The sequence below is a fragment of the Rhineura floridana genome, chromosome 1 (assembly GCF_030035675.1).
Source record: "Rhineura floridana isolate rRhiFlo1 chromosome 1, rRhiFlo1.hap2, whole genome shotgun sequence".
Lineage (NCBI taxonomy): Eukaryota > Metazoa > Chordata > Lepidosauria > Squamata > Rhineuridae > Rhineura > Rhineura floridana.
The window spans coordinates 201,940,812-201,962,206 of NC_084480.1; the positions used below are offsets into that span (position 1 = coordinate 201,940,812).

The following is a 21,395-nucleotide window of genomic DNA, read 5'->3' on the forward strand; positions in this document are numbered from 1 at the left end:
AAAATGAATAGCAGACTATTAATCCTATTAAAGAGATGGCTTGAAGACTACTGACTGTTTGGCTGATATAAGCAGATGAGCTCAGCTCTGATAAAGCCAGGCAACTTTTGCCAGAGATTTCAAATGAGATGAAAAGTTATTTGGGGTTGTAACACAAAGATTTAAGTCCCTGTCTGGCAGCAGCTTGTGGGTTTTGCAATAAATCTCGCAAGGTGAGCGCTCATCTAGCAAAGCACAGAGTTTATTTTCATCACCATGCCTAGATCATGAATGTCAGTGGAATGACTCGTGTGCCTGAATTTAAGCATGGGCTTAAGTGCTTTGCTGGACCAAGGCCACGGGGCTCAGCACTTTACTTGACCGAGTCCTCAACAACTGGGTCTGAAATATTGTGAATGCTTATAAAGGGACAGAAAGCTACACACAAAAGTAACACAGAATGAAAAACTTGTCAACTTTTAGATGAACCTTTAAGCTGAAATGACATACATATACAATAGGCTTACTTTTGTTCTGTGCATATGCTCCAAGTGGTATCCTTGATGATTTGATTGGTACTTATGTGCTTGCTGTCACCACCATTTGCCCCCTGGCTAAGCATCTGTTTAGGGCCAAGAATGTAAAGCCCAGTGCACTTAGACCCAAACCAGATGACTTGGACCCTCCAATTTTGTGGTCCCCTTACCATGAGTAACCTATCAACATAGGTACATATTATGGAAAGAAAGAAAGGACCTTTTCCAGTTTTTCTTTTACCTTCCTAACAGACTTCCTATACCATGGGTTCTCAACAAGGGGGGAATTCCCCCCCAGGGGGGAATTTTAGGGTTCCGGGGGGGGGAATTGGGACCACTATTCAGCAAAGTGTGATGTCCTATAGATTATGTACAATCTGTAAAATTGTAGTTTGTTTTTAATTTAATCTGCAACATTCAATAAAGTTTATTGAATGTCACAGATTAAAATCGATTCTTGAACATGCAGCATTATTTTCATTTGCAAAATTAGATTATTATTTAAAGACCAGAAAGTGCTCCAAGAAATTCTGTCATAATATAAACTAAGAAATTTTTCTCTCACGAAAAACACCACCGTCACTCGCGAAACGTCAACACGCTATGAGAGACTATCTTGGGAAAGGGGGAATTATATTCTGAACAATGGTGAAAGGGGGGAATGGAGCAAAAAAGATTGAGAACCACTGTCCTATACATTTAATTTTGGGTTTTTTATATCACATATAGTTGAACGAATTTGTGGTGCGGCCACACCTAAAATATTCAGGTCACTCCACCTCAAAAAGGATATTCTAGAGCTGGAAAAGGTTCAGAAAAGGGCAACCAGAATCATCACAAGGGGATGGAGCAACTCCCCTATGAGGATATGCTACAACAACTGGGGCTTTTTTGTTTAGACAAAAGGTGAGTAAGAGGTGACAGAATAGATATGTATAAAATTATGCATGGCATGGAGAAAGTGGATAGAAAGCAGCTTTTCTCATACTCGCATACCACTAGAACCCATGCACATCCAATGAAGCTGAACGTTGGGAGGATTCAGGACAGACAAAAAAAAGTGGGTTTTTTTCGACACAGTGCGTTGCTAAACTATGGAATTCACTCCCACAAGAAGTAATCATGGCCAATAACTTGGATGACTTTAAAAGAGGTTTTGATAAATTCATGCAGGATAATGCTGCTAGCCACAATGACTATGTTCTTTCTCCACTGTCGGAGGCAGGATGCCTCTGAATGCCAGTTACTGGGAATCACAAGTGGGGAGGGTGCGCTTGCACTCAGGTCATTTTCAGGCTTCCCACAGGCATCTGGTGTGCCACTGTGAGAACAGGAAGTTGGACTAGATGTGCCACTGGCCCGATCAAGCAAGCTCTTCCTATGTTCTTAAGTTTCATTTATAATACCCATTCCATTTTGGCATTTTCGATGGAATATTCGAACATCTGGACTGTTTGAGAGTCACATAAAAAGCAGAGCTAATTTTCAGATTATAATGCTTTCTTGATATCATGAGGTTTACTTTTAACAGGAGGAGTCTGGTTCATTTAATCTCTCGTTTCACATGGCAGTACCTATCAATATTTACTTTTAGCCCAGAAACTCTTGTCACTTGGTCTAATGATACAAGAATTTAAAAACCTTGGCCATTAAAAGAATTGAGGGGAAAAAAAGATTTTACATGGCTAGCTTGCCATGACCCACTTACAAGCTAGTGCAGCAGCTCTGCCTCACCCAGCTAGCCACTTCTGATTCAATGCAAAAGTGTGCAATGTGTAACCTAATTCCCAATTAAAAATCTCCTGAAAGAAATAAAAAGGGGTGGTGGAACTGCTAATGCTGATTTGCTTGCTTTATTAGTACTTTCTCTCTCTCTCTCTCTCAACCACATGCACTGCTTGCACCCTCCCCACAACTACCAGAATGAAAAAAATCTGCAATGGTTTCCAAGAAACCCTCTTACATTTTTCCAAGGCATCCATTGCTGCACACATCTCTGCTTGTTGAATGCTGTTAAAAAAAAGAAAGACGAGAAAATCATGGCAAATGTATTTATGGGGTAAACTATGGTTTCCCAGAAGCAATTACTCTGATTGCTCTGTTGAGACTAATTCTTCAAATAATCACTGGGCAGTTGTTCCCATAAAAACCCTTCTTCCCACACTCACACAACCACCTTCCATAGAGTTGTTTTAAAACTTAAGATCAATACTGCTAAGATATTCCCCTTTCATAATTCTTTGGTGAATTATTTTAATGGAAATATTAAATTTAAAACCAACCAACCAACAAACTCTACAGCTCTTGAAAATTGATGGTAATATTACAGCAAATAGCACACTTTCCCACAAATATTTATTAGGAATTATTTTTATCGTATTCTTAAAATCAGTGTGGGCAGGACAAGGGGGTGATCAATGAAGAGTGAGAAACCCTTAAAATACTATTTATCAAACAGTTTGCACTTTCACTGTATAATCTTTGCGATGCTTTTCTCATTCATCTTCACTACAAACCTGTGAAGTACACGTTGTTATTCTTCCATTAATGGAAACTCAGGCTGGAAGAGACTAATTTGCCTAAAGGTTATTGTGAACTGAACTAGAATCTGAATCCAGGCTTTTTATATCCAGCATCCTATCCATGGAGCTATAGAAACTCAGTAACTTATCTTATGTAAAAGAGAATTCTCAGCACCTTTGCAAAATGACACTTATGACTCTTTGGCAGTGGAAGAGTGGGAGCTATGACAGTTAAACTGGTACACATTGGTACTGTGGCTAGGTGCATCCAATAGCAACAAAGAAGATATTTGCTACATACATGGCATCACATCCATGCTTGGTTCTACAAGTATGAGAGTCGGTTCTGTAAGGCTCTAATACAAATACTCCACTTCTAAGGCCTGATACATACATCAGTAGCATGGAATCTGTGGCTTCTCTGTAGCTTGGTCTCGTGCTGCTTCAGGGATATGAAGGCATGTTGAATGTCAGAATCTATCCACTGCTTTAACTCACAAATCAAAAGCAGGGATCAAAAGAGTGGGAAGACTTCTTTGATTACACCTTCAAAGTAAAAACTAGTGGCACACCTTTGAGTGTGTATGCACTGCCAGACAGAAAGTTTCTGGGTGCCAGTCTGGCCCTGACCATTTTTAGCCCAACAGATCAACACTGAAATCGCTTACAGATAATTCACACTGACAGCGGAATAAACACCTTCTGGAATTAAGCTGTAAATCCACTGTTTTATGGGTGCCTCTCACCCAGATACTTCCTTATCAGGCATATCCTTTTATCACCCAATCCATTTCCTTTTGTGCCCTGCTTCTCGTTTCTGTTCTGGAACAATCCCCTAGTGAAGACGCTCCTGCTCCTACCACCAGTTTTTTCCCCCATACCCAAAAGGAAGAGCAACATTCAGTTCAAGCTCTGGTTCAGACTGTGTAAACTATGGTATGCTCCACACAGAATGCTCTGACAATGGTCAAGCTCCTCCCACCCTCGGTAAGCACAGAAGGGCAGGACAAGACTACACAGTATATTATTGCGAGTAACGTCTGCCCTGCAGGGCTTGAATTGGGAACCTTGTGGATCAGAGCGCTGCAGTACCAGAGCTGTTGCTTGCGGTTGCAGTTCCAGTTAGAACACTCACAGAACAGCTCAAAATCCTTTTGGCTGTGAAGTCAAGTGAAACCAGAGGTGGTCCACTGAGAGATATAACGTTCCCAGATCTACTGCATCCCACTACAACTGGCCAAGCTGTTGTTGATGGAGACAACTAGACTAGTGGTCTTTAGCCTGGCTTTGCCTAACTTACTATAGTCTTCCACCTACTCAGCCACGATATTTCCCTACCCTTAGGACTGAGCACCTCAAAACTGCACTGATGATCAACATTGTGTTTGTGTGACAGCGAGTGTGAGAGAGCAAGACAGACTGACTCTCTTGTTCTCATTCTTGAACTCAAGACAGGAGAGTAGTAGGAATTCTACTAAATTGCCAAGGAATGTCCTGCAGCACACAAGCTGTTGCCTACCTTGGTTATATAGATGTTGTGACCCAGGTTGGGGGGGGGGCTTCGAGACGCCAGACTCTGACATCGAGGACTGGGCCGATGAGCTGGGGGAAGGGACTAGCAGCAGGGAGAGACTACAGAGTGCACAGATCCCTGTCACTGTCAGCTCGACTCCTCCCGATTCTGGCCCCCTTGGTGAAGTGCAACCAGAGCTGTCAGAGATTGCCCTGTTGGAGACTGCTCCGACAGACACGCCCACAGTGCCTGCGCCTGCATCAGAAGTGCCACCGGCTCTACCTGATGTTCCCCAGCCAGGCACCCCACAGCTTCCCATGGTCGATCAAGCTGACCACCCACAACTCTCGGAGGGGGAAGCTGAGAGCCAGCTTCTTTCGCCCCATGCTTGGCTGTGGCTGAAGCAGGAGATTCAACAGACGTTGAGGAGGAGCCAACATTTACACGTGAAAGCCAAGCCTACTTAAGTTGACTCAGGGGAGGGGTTCATTGCTGAGTCAACATTGGAGCGCTGCGAAGTCATGCTTAGTCAGCGTTACCCAAGGCAAAAGTTCCTAGAAAGCTTAGTTAGGTTAATGAGGTGCACTGCTTTGATGTAACTGTAACTTTAATAAATAGAGAAAAAAAATCACAGCCGAGTTTGAGACTGGATCTCTTGACTTGGGGCTGGACAATAAATATGTATTCAAAAATGTACCATACCTTGGCCCTTTACCACATCCTATTCTTTCGCCTTTGAAATAAACAGCTACTGTGTATGTCCTGGCATGAGAAGGTCCAACTGTTTGCAGAGTCCTATATCATGAGAGAGACAGTGAAAGAACACACACGCTTTTGAAAACACGATTCACAAAGACCTCTTAAGAGAAATGTCCTCACTGTTTACAAGAATGAATCACAGGATTGTGGATGAACAGCGTTTTATGGATTATTTTACAAGATACTGCCACCACGTCATTGGTTTAAAAGTATTTATGTATACCTGATGAAGAATTATATAGATATGCATCTACACTTTTTGGCAAATTCACATCTTCAGGATAGAAATATAAGGTACTATGAAAAATGCTGTCACTCTAAATGGCAAATATGCAAATTGCTCCATCAGTAACAGAAAGTTATAGGATCTGTCGCTAACTCGGCAGCTGCTTCCTTTTGACTAAGGGTTTGGTATTAACCTGCAGCCATTTGAAGATGAGACACATATTCTTAGATAAACAATAGATTCACTTCTCTTTCCTGTCTACCATTGTCACACTGGGTGTTGGTTCTATGCAGTTCTATCAGCAGCAAGACACATCTCAGAGACACCTAATACATTTAGAGTAGAACTAAACAGATAGGATACACACTGTCAGTTTAAGACAACCAAAGAGCCCATCCCAAATTACATAAGTTTCTATGCATTCTTTCTATCTACCATGAAATATGGCAACTGCAAGGAGAAGAAATCAGTTGCAAGATAGTATGCATATAAGAACATATCACTGAGCATATCATCCATCCATCCATGCCAATTCCCCATATTCTGTCACACACACGTTTCAGGAAGCCTGAAGTCTGTCTCCCCCCATTCTACACAGCGCCTCTTGCAGACAAACAGCATCTCAACTACCAATCCCAGGTGCCCATGAAATGTGCTTAAAGCAGCATTTGAATCCCACCCTACTGTGTGAAGGGGGGCACTGAAAATGTCTGGAGGGCGAGTAAATGTGAACTTATCAGTAAGGGTCAAGCTATTAAGCTTTAACTGCATTTAGAGCCATCACAGCCTCTATATGCAGTGATGTTCTTGACTACATTTGCAGTGCTTAAAACAGAGCTTGAGATTGAAAAAGGAAAACCTCTTGTTGTAGAAGTGGCAAACCAATCCTTTCTTTAAACAAAGGGTAGATAAACGCTTAATCCAAGTCATATGGAAATAGAGGCAAAAATAAATGCCGCATGTAGAGCTGAAAATGAGAGATCAGCTCACAAAGTTATAATTAGCTGATGCCAGAAAGAAGAAAGGGGCTTTTTACTTATACAGAGGGATGTCTGGCTCCTTTCCTTCTGTTCTAAGAGTTAAACAGCATTGCTGGAGCTGGGATTTTGGATCATTCCAGTCCTGGTTTAAAATGAATTCCTAGGATGACAAAAACAGAGAGAAATCACAACAGGCTTAAATTTGGGAAGGAAGAACAGGCTGGAAACAGAAAACTATTTCAGAGTTAAAAACAGGAGCTTTGTCTCATTTTTAAAAAACATTTATACCTACAAGTACACAAAGGTTTGAAAACATGCATTATCATACAGGTATGTTCAAAGATCTGGGATCAGCTGGGATTCTTTGTTGAGAGTACACTCAGTGCCAAACCTAGATTTGTTGTGTAATGTATGAAATGTCTTGCAGTCTTACCTTCAGTCGTGGGAAAAAGCAGACGTTCATGAAGGTGTGGACATATTCTAAATCCTTATCTATGTACAGAGCAGCAATAAAGGCTGGGGGTGAGAAACAAACAAACATGCAAATAATGTTATCCGCTGGGTAAAAATAGTTCAGACTTCCAGTGAATCCACAAAATTGTGATTCTCTCAAGGTCTCTCATAGGAAACATCTCCAACTTAAGAAACTGGGTGGTTCAGCTGCCAAAGTGCATATTAAGGCAGAAAAGAAAGACAAATGGCTTGTCTAGTGGCGTTTCAACCACCTTGGGACAGATTGAAGGAAAGAGGTAGGAAGTCGGTTAAGGCCCCCCAAATGCACAGAGGGCATCTGAAAGTTAAAGAGTCTCCGAAAGCAAAAAGAAAAGGAAAGAACAGAGTGCAGGCCCACTGATTATCTGTACTGTCAAATAACACAGATGCAATGGAATTCAGTCTTTGGAATCACACGTATTGGGGCTAGAGACAGGGATTGGCCTACCTTCAGTTTCTCAGCCCAATCAACAAGCACATAAAAGGTGCAGGGAGGTGGGGTTACAGAGATGTTTGTACTACTTCTAGCAAATACGCAGGTAAACGTGCCTCACTTTTGGAAAAAGAGGCTCCTAATGGATACATTTCCATGGAGATTTCCATTGCTGTTGGTTGCAAATTGGGAGGTGACAGGAACAATCTCATGTCAACATTGCACCTGAGCCATCTACATAGCACAATCTGCAATCTTTATAGTTTCCATCTAATACAGTATGAAGACCCATGCCCACATGGACTGCAGAGAAGTGCATCTGATCCTCAAAGTGGCATGCAGACACTTTGAATTCACATGATCAGTTCCTGCACCCACACACAGCCCTTTTCTTGCAAGCAAGCAGCAAATTAAATGATAATCCAGCTCTTAACCACAGCTTCCCATTACATGTGAACCTGAATACTCTGGTAAATGACTTATAAACAAGTCAGAATATTAGGCCATGGTTTATAAGTTAGTATCATATCCTGGCTTGTTTGTAAGCCATTAACCATAATTTCTGCACTTGCATTTAAAAGGAAGCTATGGTTTAAGAGCTGAATTGTGATTTGTTCAGCCACGTACACATTCGGAATTATTAAACCAGGAATTGATTACGTGAACCAGGTTACACTCTCAATAACCTTTGTCTACTTATGAACCTCTAAAGCTGCATTATACTAAGTCAGAGCATTCATTCATATACAGTATTTTAAAAGTCTGTTGTTACACAGTCTCACCAAGAATACTTTGGGTGGTAATCCAACATTAGTTATACTCAGAGTAGAACCAACTGAAATGAATAGAGAAGTAAGTTGTCTTTTGATTTAAATGTGTTTACTTTACACACCTTTGCTTTGGGGAGGGCATTCAAACCTTTAAAACATGAATTCCATGGGAGACAGACTAGGATTAACAATTTAACAGATTTTATTCATGAGAAATGGAAAACAAATAAATATTAAGCTGTGCTTGTTGATTAATGCAGTATTATGGTATGCTTTTCTGTTTGTTCATTTTTACACTTCTTTTTACACAGAGACTTTCACAATGGTAGATCTCATCTCCTAGACCTATTCCTAAGTAGCCCATCCACTCTCTTCCCTAGCCACAAACCCACAAAGAGATTTAGCTGAAGTGTTCCTTACCAAGCATTCCATCCTCAAAGTAATTCCTTCATCCCTTCCAGCCATGCACTTCACTGCAGATGGTCTACCATAGGGGTGAGCAATCTGGTGCCCTCCAGATGTTGCAGGACTATAACTCCTATCGTTCATAACCATTGCCCATGCTGGCATGAGTTGATGGGAGTTGTACTCCAGAACACGTGGAGGACACAAGGTTGCTTATCCCTAGTGTAGTACAAAGTTACTGAGAAGCATATCCTGTGCTCTGTCTGTAACCTTTCCTTGACAAGAGTTGAGAACTGAGCCACTGAATTGTCAACATCTGCACAAATTAATAAAGCATTTTGAAGAGCTGGCGACAGAGTCTGGACTTGTAAATCCTGTGGCTTAGCCAGCAGACTATAACTTTTTAGAAATAAATCTCTGCAAAGTATACACTCTCAGTGCTTAGGATATAAATCATGATTGTTTGTGAACAACTTCCATTTACTAAAAGGATTTGGCAAGAGACATGGGGCCTGCTCAACTCACAAAATGTATTAAAATGCTCTGGACAGAGATTAACTTCCTTGGCCTGATATTTATTGCCACTTCACTTGCACTGGAAGGAGACCCTAAAACCCCCCCAACCTTTAAAAATTAGCTGAAATGGGATTCAAACTTCGCTATGTGGGTTTACTCCACAGTTCCTTTGGAATCAATGCCATTTATGAAATTGCACATTGATGATATTTAAAATAAAATAAGGAAATCTATTTTTCCTATATTTACTTTCTAGCCACAAAAGGGTAACTAAAAGCAGGTAACACAGAATGTTTGCTTTCCAGCCAGTTACTATGTAACCTGTAAAAATCACATGTTCTCTCTCCCCAGTCCCTCTTCTGTTTGGTGCAAACTCCTGCCTAGCCCTTCCTCAGCACCCTTCACTATGGTTAAAGCTGACACCTGCACCAACATGAATGCCAGCAAGCCTTGCACCTTAAAAATGATTTGAAACTAGGGTCTGAAGTGGACCTGTAAACACTGGTCAAAAGGGAACCTGATTAGCATTAACCGAGACAGAACACTTAACGATGGTTAAGATCATCAGGAGGATTACAGGATCCGCTTTTAATAATTAGGGGGATCAAACAGTTTCAACTGATTGCCTGTCTTTTAACTGATAAATTAAATAAAAAAAATCTCTGTACTGCAAGGAGAAAAAAAAATCCCTCACGTAACCACCTTGAACGGATGCCTCACTGGCACCGTGAATCCACCAAATCTGTTCTTTTTAAAACAGTAATGTCCATTACAGCACGGGAAATTGCTTTCGTTGCACTACAGTTTCTCTGGCCTCTACCATCTGCTGGCAGCTTTAACTTAACTGCCAACATAGTTTAAAAGGAAAAGAAAGAAATGAAGCAGGCACTCACATTCCAAAAGATCTGCTAGCGTCTTTGTTCGCAAGGCCACAGGCCGCTTGGTCTTGTCGTTTGTAATGGCAAACTCCTGCATGCCCAGTTCTTCTGCCACTTTGGCCTGCGTCCTGTTGTTGACTAGAGAGCTTCGCAGCAGCTGCCAACACAAGAGTTCGCACCCAGGTAAAACATCTCTAGAATGCTCAACAGCGACTCCAGCTGTAGCCTGGGGGTGTCCTATTTCTCTAGCCATTGCTTGACTAAATAGAAACAACATAACCTTTACTCTGTTTGTACCAGCCACTTACCCCCCCATTTGCATCATGCTCCTGCCAATCGAACGGCTGCTTTCAAAGGAGAACAGGAAGTGAAGGCTGTCACTCTAGTCGTTTCATAGGTCCTGCTAACAGGAATCTTGTGATTCCTGGAGCACAAGGGCAGGATTAGTAGGCATGCACGACTTGTTGCAGGAGGAGCCAGTGTGGTTAGGAAGTCACCGAAGGAAGAAGAAACTGAGGGAGGCATCAGGGAGGGGATGGTGGTGGATATAGAAAAGAGAAGGGAGGGCTAAGGATGACACCCCAAAAGGATGACACCTGGTGCCCATGTGACAAACCTACAGGAGCAGGACTAAGAACAAAGATGAGTTCAATCCCCCATTCATCCATGAAGTTCACTGGGTGACCTTGTGCCAGTCGCTCTCTTTCAACTGAACATACCTTATGGGGTTGTTGTGAGGATGGGGAGGGACCATGTACATTGTCCTGAGCTCCTTGGAAGCAGGGCGATAGACAGGGGCAAAAGGGTAAAAGTGAACAACTGGTGTCACTTTTTTGGAAGAAGAGATCATAGCACGGTGGCAAAACACATGCTCTGCATGCAGAAGATCAGAGATTCAATTCTCAGCATTCCAAGTAGGGCTGGGAAAGATCCCTGCCTGAAACCATAAAGTGCCACTGCCAGTCAGTGCAGGCAATGCTGAGCTAGACGGACCATGGGTGTGGCTCAGTACAACCGTTTCTTATGTTCCTATGCCTCCATCAATGGAGTGGGAGTCTGATAGGGACTTTCAGAAAGGAGCAGGTAAACCAGATCGAAGTGGTTCAGATATAACACCAAAACATGGTTCTGGGTTACATGAAGAGCCCTCATTCTGGACCCTCGTTGTGCGCTCCCTCCTCCCCAAGTACAAAGCTATTTCCTCCCTCCTTTCCTAGTCTGAGGCAAGTCAGAGTGTATTGTTTTGTCGAACTTGCAAACAATGGTTTGCACTTGTCCTACAAAACAGGATTAAACTACAATCTGGTAATAGGTCTCAACCATCCCACTGAGGGATTCTTGTCCCACTTTTTATGAAGTAAACTAAAGGCAGAAGACACACCTGGCTGTATCTTACAGATACAGCATGCTCTACTTCTACTGTGCATAGAAAACAGAGAGAGCTACTGGGTGATTTGCTAATGATGGAAGTGCGCAAGGCACTGCTTACTAATCCTTTCCAATTGTCAAAAGGGTGTTGTATGAATCATGGTAATAGGCTGTAGATTTATCACTTTCATTCTAAATCTGTGAATATTATTACAGCTTTGGCCAATTTAACATAAATATACTTGACAACATATAATCCTCTTACACTGGACAAAACGAACTGGTCCCCATTGTGTCCACTGTAAGATGACAGTGGTGTTATTTTTTTAAAATGCAGCCATCTGTGGCAACTGAGAATTAAGAACTGTGAGAATCAGAACTGGTTGACAGGAAGAGGGAGCCAAGTGCTTTAATTAACAGCCACAACTTTCCAAAAGAAGCATGCAAGTTGTTGGGAAAACTTCTGCCGTGAATCAGTGGCTCGGAAAGCAGACCTGAACTGCAATTTGAAATTTGCATAGGATGCGAAGGCTGGATGAATAGCAGGGGAGGTGAAGTTTCTTGAAAGATGGAGCGATATGAGCGGTGGCTGCCAAAGCACAATCACTGGGTGAAATGGAAGGTAATGCGTGCAGGCAACATAAAAGCAACTTTTAAAAGATTATTTCTGATTAGATGAAAGAGAACTCAGACAGGGGCAGGCCTATAGATAAGAAATTTTAACTTTTAACTTATAATATTTATTCAACAGAAAAACAGAATAGAGATATGCCCAAATTATGCTTAATAGAAGGTCTTGGGCAATAGGTAGTCTCAAGCGGATCAAGATGAACAGTGGCGAAGAGGGAAGGTGCACTCACTGTTCAAAACATTGTTTTTGTGAAACATTAAATCAAGTCTGCCTCTTCAACTACAGACTCAAAGAGCACCCAGCTCTTTGTAAGGAGGGGTTCGCTTCTGTCAGAGCTACTGGTGGAGTGAGCAAAGGGGAGGGGAGGTGGCGGCAGAAGGAATGGACAGCACATGGGTGTGAGATGGTGTGACCTGCAAGTCTGGAGCTCCTTCCTGCCACAGAAAAATCCAAAAAAAGGATTCAGAGTCATATTTGCAGAGAAATTTGGAGATAGCTGCTGCTTCTAGTTAGCACAGAGATAATCTACATCAGCATAACTATCTAGATCAGGGGTTTCCAAACTGTGGTCCATGAGATTCATTCAGGTGGTCTGCAGCGTGTCTGTGGATTTCTGGTTGAAGATGGGAGACGGCACATCCATCGCGTTAAGTATTGATAATAATTTTTAATTGTATTTTTATTGCTTTATTTATTTCTTATATTGTATTTCAATTTAAATTCCAAATTGAACAATAAAACATAATATATAAGAATTAAAAGAAGCAATACAAACACAATTCAAAATCATACAGCTGCTAGCACAGGGCATTGCAATTGCTACAACAGGAGAAAAATCATTGTCTGCCAAGAACCTCAGCGATTTTCATGTGGTCCATGGGAAAAAAGTTTGGGAGCCACTGATCCAGATCTATCAAAGCTAGTTTCCTTGAATGCAACCACACTCTTGTTAGTGTAGCGAAGCGGTGGCCTTTCTCTAGTGCAGTCCCTCTCTTTTTCTTTTTGACAATGCTCAGGCATTTACAGGATGTTAGCGTCTAGGCCGGTTATTAAGATGTTTTAGAGGTCGCTGCTCTACTAATCTATTTTATTCACTCTCAGTTTATTATGATTGTATTTATTAAAATTTTGTTACGGTTTTAAATGGTTTATTGTACACTGCCTCAGAATCACCTGCAGTAAAGGAAGGGACAGAAATGAATGAAAGAAAGAAGCTTGATTCCAAGGAGCTCCCATTACATTCTATGGAGCAAAGTAACTGAGTTGCGATACATGTACAGCTGGATGGGTCTGGGACCACCTCATACTGCCACATTGCTGAAGCTAAGCAGGTATGGACCTGAACAGGTGTGGGCCTGATTAAAAAGAAAGGCAAACTAGCTCAACGTATTGCTTTGAACTTCCTATTAGCCCTGAACAAAAAAAGCATATGACCCACTCACCCCCTCCACACACATTAATGGTATCTGTCTACCTCAATCGCTTTCACTTGCTTGCAAATGAACAAGCACTGCTTCTTGTTCTGAGGTGGAACAAGTTAATCACTGTGATTATTAAAGCTATTGATCTGTTTTAAAGAAGAGAAAACATCATGCCTGGGCTGCATGAATCAAAATTTCCTTGACTGTGACAGGATTCACATTTCCAAATTAACAAAACACTACGAAGAGCAAGTGGCAGACTGAGGTTGCGGATATTAATTATGTCCAGAATAATTCACTATCTGCTTCTACAGTTTGTTCTCATTTTCCCCTCTCTATCCCCTGCCCCCTCCCCCACCAAAGTTTGCTTCTGGAGAGAGTGACAGATGGCAATCTCACCGTTAGGTGGCCTTCATGATGATCTGGGAAGTGTATGAATAAGTACTCTGTGGCGACCAGCTGCATTATGGAATCACCCAAGAATTCCATCCTCTGATTATGGCCCCTGAAACACAAAGAGGCAGATTTCAATGAAGTTGCTAAGATGGAAAACAAGCCTTTACTTCCTATAGAACTGGATGGGTTTAAAAAAGCTGAATGGGTGGTTCATTTCAAATACAGTATGTTAGAATATTTCTACTACATTCTTGATAACTAAGTGAAAAAATGCCTTAACTTTTAGGGGGCGGGGAATCCACATGTGGGGGGATAATGAGATTGCGACATTAGCCACAACTCCCTCCCCCCCCCCATTTACATGCCAGTCAGACACCCTATTGGCTGTATGTTCAGCAGCTATGTGAAAGAATCTTATTTGTGTATCAATTTATTATTCTTATTACATTTATTCCCCACCTTTCCTCCAAGGAGCACGATGTGGTCTATATGGTTCTCCCTGTCTCCATGATATCCTCACAATGACCATGTGAGGTAGGTCAGGCTGGGAGATATGACTGAGGCCACCCATTGAGCTTCATGGCTGGATGGGAATTTGGCTCTTTCACATGAGGGGGAAGCCTGGGCCAATCAGGATTTTTCCTTGTGTGGAGGAGCCTTCCATATGTACATCAATATGATTGATTGATTGATAGCTTTATTACGGTCATAGACCAGCATACAAATACACATCTTCAAAAAAGCAATTTTTGTTAAAAGCTTGACAGTTCTAACAAATTAAATTGAAAACTAGTTCTAAATCTTATACAACCTACGAAATTATCAAAGTTCTTCTGCAGAGAATGGCCGCCGCACAAAACCTGGCTACCTTAGATGATACTTGGGGAGCTTGGTCAGATAAAAAGAATTTGACATAAAAAGCCTCATCTCTGCCAGAAATCTTTTGTAAAATTGGGGTGATTAAAATGGATCGAAGGTCACGGTAAAATGAGCAATGTAGTAAGACATGACCTACAGTCTCTACAATCCCCTCATCACAAGGACACACCCGCTCATCATATGGAATTTTTTTAAACCTGCCATCCAAGAGTGCCGAAGGTAAGATGTTAAACTTGGCTAGTGTAAATGCTTTTCTAAATTTAGGGATAGTCAGGGTAACGAAATAGTGAGCGGGAACAAATGGCCTTGTGTTAAATCTAATATCAGGGTAAGCTGCGGCCAAGGATAAATGACTTTGAATTCAATATCAAGGCTTCGTTGAGAATGCACATTTTTGCTTTGGAGTAGTCTAGCACAAGAATAGTAGACGGAGAAAACCCTAAGCTTAGTAGTTTGGTGTTTAAGGACTTTTAATATGTGAAAGGGGGGCAGATGAATACCCAAATGTATGGGAAGGGGCCGTGGCTTGCTAACCTCACAACCTCCTCACTTATGCTTGCAACATGTGAGGTTAATGTGCCTCCCCTCCCGTATTACTCCTGAGGAATCTAAGGGATTTTAGTTCTGTGATGGGGCTTGGGACCTTTAACACAGTATCCTCTTAACTTCACAAAACTGTAATTCTCAGGCTTTGCTGCTGGCTGCCAGAGCAATTTTACCAGTTTTGGTTTAAAATGTTAAGCAACAATGCAGTGGTCGACATGTCTACAAACTTCATTTCTCTCAACTTGCTTTCTGATGACTGGCAACTGAACAGGTGAACTGACTTCTGTGAAGGATGCTGATCGCAAGGCTCTGTGAAAGGTGATAGCCAAAGTCCTCTTCGGGTGTTCCAACACAGACGTCTATAAACATGCAAGGGGGCGAGTGCAGGAATGAGTATGCTAGCTATCCCTCCCCCTCCCTCCGTTTCTGAATTGGAAGGCAACTGTAACTGGGGAGCCTTCTTCTTCCATTACTGGACCCAGCAGAATAACGTGTTGAGGGAAGACCAGGCTGGGAACTTCTGAAGCCTCCTTCATGACAAATGATAATAGAAAGCCAAACACATGCCTCTTATGGATAAGATTTTGTTCTTCCCTACTATTGGCATATAAATTTAGATTCCCAAACTGTTTTTGTAACTTTACTGTGGACCTGAAAACAAGGGGCTATTTCAAGGGCCACACTCCCCTTTTGGGCAACCTTCTGAGGGCCCCATGCCAGAGGCAAAAGCAGATGGCACAACAAATCGAATTTCTACCTTTGTACAGTAGGCTGGTTTCTACACACACACAACACACACCCAGATCCCTTGTGTCTGAGTCCCTCCCCTGGGCTATTTAGACAATATATATCCAATCTCATCTCACAGCAGGCCTTGGTCTCATGGACTTCTTTTCTACCAATCCCTTGCTTGCACACACACAAGAAAATGCCAAAACTGGGAGGTCCTGTGCTTGCTAAACCTTCCTTGATTCTAGATAGCGAACGAGCGTATGGGGGTGGTAGCACGTGACCCTGAGCCCCACTCCCAATCTCCCTGCATGTAGAGCAGTGGTGGGGATCCTGTGGCCTTTCAGATGTTGCTGGACTCCAGCTCCCATCAGCCCCAGCCAGTATGGCCAATGATCTGGGATGAGAAGAGTTGAATTTCATCTGGAGGAACAGTCTGAGCCCGGATTTTTAGGCAGAAAGTGTATGAAATCTGTTTTTAAAAAGAACTCACAGAGTCAGATGGTTAAATCCTACTGTTCTCAAAGTGAAAGCCCGGGCCAGAAGTCGAACGTGAGTAAAAATGACTCCAATTGCTTCCTCGAAGTCAGTCAATTTCTGGAGGACAGGAGACGTCTCAATCAACTGTCGGTCAGTATTGGACTCTTGCAGCTGTAAATAAATATGAGCAGGGAGACAGCATGAGCTTCAGAAGAAAGATTTAAGGCCCAATTTAGGATAGGAAGGAACACTTTAAGGAATGTGTTCTTTGTACATTACTGAGGAGACATGGGCCCAAAACACAACAAAGCAGATTTTCAGTGGCTACTACATTGCCTTAAGAACCTGAATCATTTTTTTTATAAGGTAGAAACAGAGTTGCTGATTCTGATATAGAAAGATCAGCACTATTGCAGCTGGGGGGCTTTTGAGATCTCAGGCCTTTTTCACATGCATATAATGTAATTTTTCATTTAAGCACTACTTTAGTAAGCTGAATACTGAAAACGATTAGACATAACTGCACATTTTATGTTTAATTTTAAGTGCATATTACTATTATTTATTAAATTTAAGAGTGAACAATACATTCTCTAGGTGGCTTCCAAAACAAAAAAATTATCATACAGTATTGAAAAAGACTGAACAAAAATCAATAAAACCTTTTTAAAAATACTGGATAGGAGCGGAAACTGTAAACGAGGACAACTATGAACAATGTCAAGACAGTCCACAAATGTCTGTTTTGGAAACATGATAGGCCATTTTTGGTTGTGGCTCCCAACTTTAGAACAATATCCTCTGAGGCAAGGTTCACCTGATGCCAAGGTTGTCAGCTCAGTGACACCAGACAAAATACTTTTTATTCTCTGGGCTTTAAAATTCTTTCAAGTCACTGTGAAATTATTACTAGCTGTCTTTTACTAATTAACTAATTAATTAAAGAAATTAATTATGTCTTTTGTTGTTTCAGTGATTTTAATTGCCTGACTGTATTTGTATCTTCCATTGTTTAGCTTCCCTGAGAGCACATGTATGCTGGAGATTTGTATTTGAAGGTGTCAGCCGTTCAATTTGTAATAAACAAACAAACAAACCTTGTTATTTCACTATCAACTCCTGAGTCTATTTTCTTTAATTTAGTATCTTCAAATTAAATTATATTTCAGCTAGAAGCTAGCAGGAAAGATTGCTAAAGTGACAGCAGAATTTTCATACTTTGGGGTTTTGTAGGAGCATAATTAAAGTTTTTCACAGGTGTTTGTTCCAGTTTTGCTGAAAAGATAGCTTTTCTATGGGCAGAAACTGAGTGCAGGGAATATTTTAACCAGCTATCAGATTTTTTTTTTTACAGATGTTTTAGCAATAGGAAATGCTCCATATATGAATGAAGAGAATTTCAACACTGACAGAACACCGAGAAAATCATAATCAGAGAAGAGAAACAAATAGTTTAGCATGATGAGGTGTCAGTATGAATCACTTATTGTGCATTTTTATATCACTCATCCACACAAAATTCTTGAACACAGTATTCACTTCATAATATGACAGGGAGAAAGATCACTGCTGTCGCTTACACAATTCCCGTTGACCCCTCATAATGTATGTGAAGGGGTTTGAGCACTTCAAAGAATACAAATGCTATATAAATTTATAATACATAATTGCCAAGGGTGATGTTCAGTGCTGGTCTTACTCAGAGTAGACCTACTGAATTTAATAGAAATGACTAACTTAGGGTCCTTAATTTCAATAGGTGTACTCTGAGTTAGACTTAGCTGAATAAAACCCCAAATGCTATGGTTTTATTTGAGATGGTGACTTGACAGACCTGTCGTGGAGTCATTCCTGCCATGGAATTCAACGAACAGAAATTCCTCCCAGGTGGAAGCCTCTCCATGAGGCTTAAGGTTCCCTGCCCCCTTCACTGCTCTCCTGTCACAGGAGAGAACTGAATGGAGTTTCAGCTAGAACACTCACACCACAGCCCAAAACATTCCTGATAGTGAGAGGAATCAGGTGACACTGGGAGCCCAATCCCATGCTGATCTAAAGCTCCCAGTTGTGTTGCACTCTCAGTTTGGGAGACTTGTTAGTGAGGAAGGCCACCAGGTTATTTTTCCTCCTGTGCCACCAGGCTACCAGTCTTCCACATGCCTGCGCTGTGACTACCATCTACCTGCCAAATTACTGCCTACCTGTTGCCTGCATGCCTGCTCTGCAGTACTAGCCCACCATTGAGCCAGAATGCTCGACAGTTATTAGCGACAAAAATTCACAAAGGCCATGGGTATGTTAACTGTTCAAAGATGTCAGCACAGCTGAATGCCAGTAAAAGGCATCCTTGGGAACAAAAAAGAAAAAAGAAAAAGCACTCTGAAATTCGTTAGTGAACAGGGAGATACTTACTTGGAGAGGGTGTAGCGGATAATTAAGCCATACTTCCCGCAGGTCCTGCAAACATCAAGAGACACTTTTAAAGCCCAAGGGAGTCATTTAACAAATTCCACATTGCTAAATAAAATGTCATTCTGCGAAATACTGAAATGGTTTCAGATGCTGACCCTGTGTATTGAGAATTCAATAGTGTTGGCAAACTAATTTTTTAAAAGTGGGTATTCTCTGCTCAAACTGGCTGTGGTACTTCCATTTAGCAACATCAATTAGGGGGAGGAGGGAGAACACACACACATACACACAAATTCTTGAACTAAATAATGAGTTACATTTTCTATGCCAAAAAGTTCAGCAATTAGCAGTCAAGGGCAGGCATCCCAGGAAACATGAAATTTAAAAAGGGAGGGGAAAGCTCAGTGGTTTTATTTCTGGTTGTGAGATCTCCTGAGAACTCTGTTATAGGGTGGTCTATAAACACAATTACTAAGTGAATGAAAGGATGGGTGTTTGCTGTGTCAAGTGCAGGGGTGTAGTTGTCCATGGTTGCAGGGGGCTGTAGACCCCTTGCTTTTTTGGGAATAGGATTCCAGCGGGGTCTCTATGTACAAGCCAGTCAGCATGGAAGGGGAGCATATTAGCTACTGAGAAGAGTCTTCTCATTTGGCTAACAACATGCTTCCTTGTCCATTCATATTGATTGGAGGCAATCAGAGTGAAAGGAGGTAGTAGCTAATACATGCCTCTCCTTTCGTGCTGATGGACTCCTAGGGTAAGTGAAAAGTGAGTTTCATGGCAAAGTACCTTGATTTCCCAAATTCTAGCCCCATACTTGGTTTCATTTCAGAATTCTTAAAATCAAAACTTTTCTGGCAACATTTAGCCCACATAGAGAGACTGAGCAGGAGGAGCCTATGCATACAACTATAATTCTGGTTCTATAATTCTGCAGAAGAGATGATGAATCCTGGGGGCACGACTATGAGGGGGTGTGGCATGACTATCAGGAAGGGACCCTGCACTTCTGAATTGGCCACTACACTACTGGTTAAGTGGGAAAAGGCAACTAGATGGATTCTAAAGGAAAAGCAGCAGGTGGAGAAAGGGACAAGCACTCTCCTCCACCAGTCCCCGCTCCCCAGTTTCTCCTCTGAAAATCACCCCATCCACCCTTATTTTGTAGCAGAGCATCAAGCGTACACTTCATTGCAATACATATATGTTGCTGTTGCTAGATACAAGGCAGGGGCGCTCCCCATTTTCCCTTTGAAATACTTGCTTTAATGCATCACAGCATAACTCAAATCGATTATCAAAGCAAAAGACATGCTGCAAGGCACAACAAGACCATGAATAAAGTCATACCTTGTCATTAAAGAGCAGGCGTCCAAAGAGTTGTTTGGCTTCTTCAAGACTTCCCTCCAAGTAAACTGCCCCTGTGTGACAGAGTTTCCCATGAGACATGCATTAACATTTGAGGGACTGCTCAGGAATGCAAGGTGGAAGCCTGAGTCAGGAAACAAACAAGGGTGCTTCAGCCTCACTTGTCTGAAGGTTCTGGGGAGAGCTAGAGGACGGAATGACACGTTCAGCACATGGGGCTCATCATGGGAAGGGGTGTAGCTGAGTGGTAGAGCATCTGCTTTGCATACAGAAGGCCCAAGGTTCAATCTCCAGCATCTCCAGATCGGGTTGGGAAGGACAGCCACTGCCAGTCAGTGTTGGCAGTACTGAGCTAGATGGACCAATGGTCTGCCTCAGTATAAGGCAGCTTCCTGGGTTCCTCTTCTATTCAAAGGGATAATACTGGACATCTTATTAGAACATTTCTAGTTGATTTCAACCAGTTCGTTGGTCCATTTTGTTTATTTGGCAAATATTTCTATGGTGCCACACTTTTTTTTTTTTTAAGAATGTATTAAGCTGGTGAACAAAAAGAAAGCATCAATAAAATCACATAAATAATAGAAATAGCAAATCAATGAATCAAATTATTCAACAACTTAACTGGATCACCATTAGGGAAAAGCCGGGTGAATCAATGTGCTTTAAGCAGGCCCTAAATGCCAATTTGTAGGCGTCTGCCTGATAATGCATTTGAAAGGACAGTGACCACAACAGTAATATCAGTGGGGCTTGCTGAGGTAAACCTCAGGAGAATGCAGCATTACTAAGAGTATTTTGGGAATGGGTTCCAGCACCTTGGACAGCTCTGGAGGAGTGGATTCCACTGCCCCACTGACATGGAGCCAGAAACCCACACTGGTTCACAGTCAGCATGTGGCCCCTGATAAGATTACCATGAAGGGAATGCAGCCCGCATCAGAAAAGTTACCCATACCAGCTATAAATGGAGTATTTAAAAGGCTTGAAAAATATCCAAAAAAATTGTGCAGGCACACACACTACACTCTCTTACTAATTGGACATGATTTGTGGAAGATACTTGAAGGCCCTAAGACAATCACACAATTAAGCAGCCTTCAGCAAATACCAAAGCACAATCCAGGCAACTCTTTGCCATGCTACAAGCCTCTGT

The 21,395-nt window shown here is 41.8% G+C and overlaps 1 protein-coding gene across 7 annotated transcripts in view; it reads right to left on the reverse strand.

The window, feature by feature from the left end:
* Positions 1–21,395, reverse strand: part of DROSHA (drosha ribonuclease III) — a 105,268-nt gene that overhangs the window by 4,101 nt on the left and 79,772 nt on the right. For all 7 annotated transcript variants that reach the window (XM_061590079.1, XM_061590123.1, XM_061590114.1 and 4 more), the window contains 9 exons: positions 20,222–20,292; positions 18,872–18,916; positions 16,473–16,630; positions 13,829–13,934; positions 10,025–10,166; positions 6,949–7,031; positions 6,572–6,675; positions 5,253–5,345; positions 2,479–2,525 (listed from right to left, as the gene is read on the reverse strand). In XM_061590079.1, the coding sequence (XP_061446063.1) occupies positions 2,479–2,525; positions 5,253–5,345; positions 6,572–6,675; positions 6,949–7,031; positions 10,025–10,166; positions 13,829–13,934; positions 16,473–16,630; positions 18,872–18,916; positions 20,222–20,292 (849 nt within the window). The remainder of the gene's footprint in view (positions 1–2,478; positions 2,526–5,252; positions 5,346–6,571; positions 6,676–6,948; positions 7,032–10,024; positions 10,167–13,828; positions 13,935–16,472; positions 16,631–18,871; positions 18,917–20,221; positions 20,293–21,395) is intronic.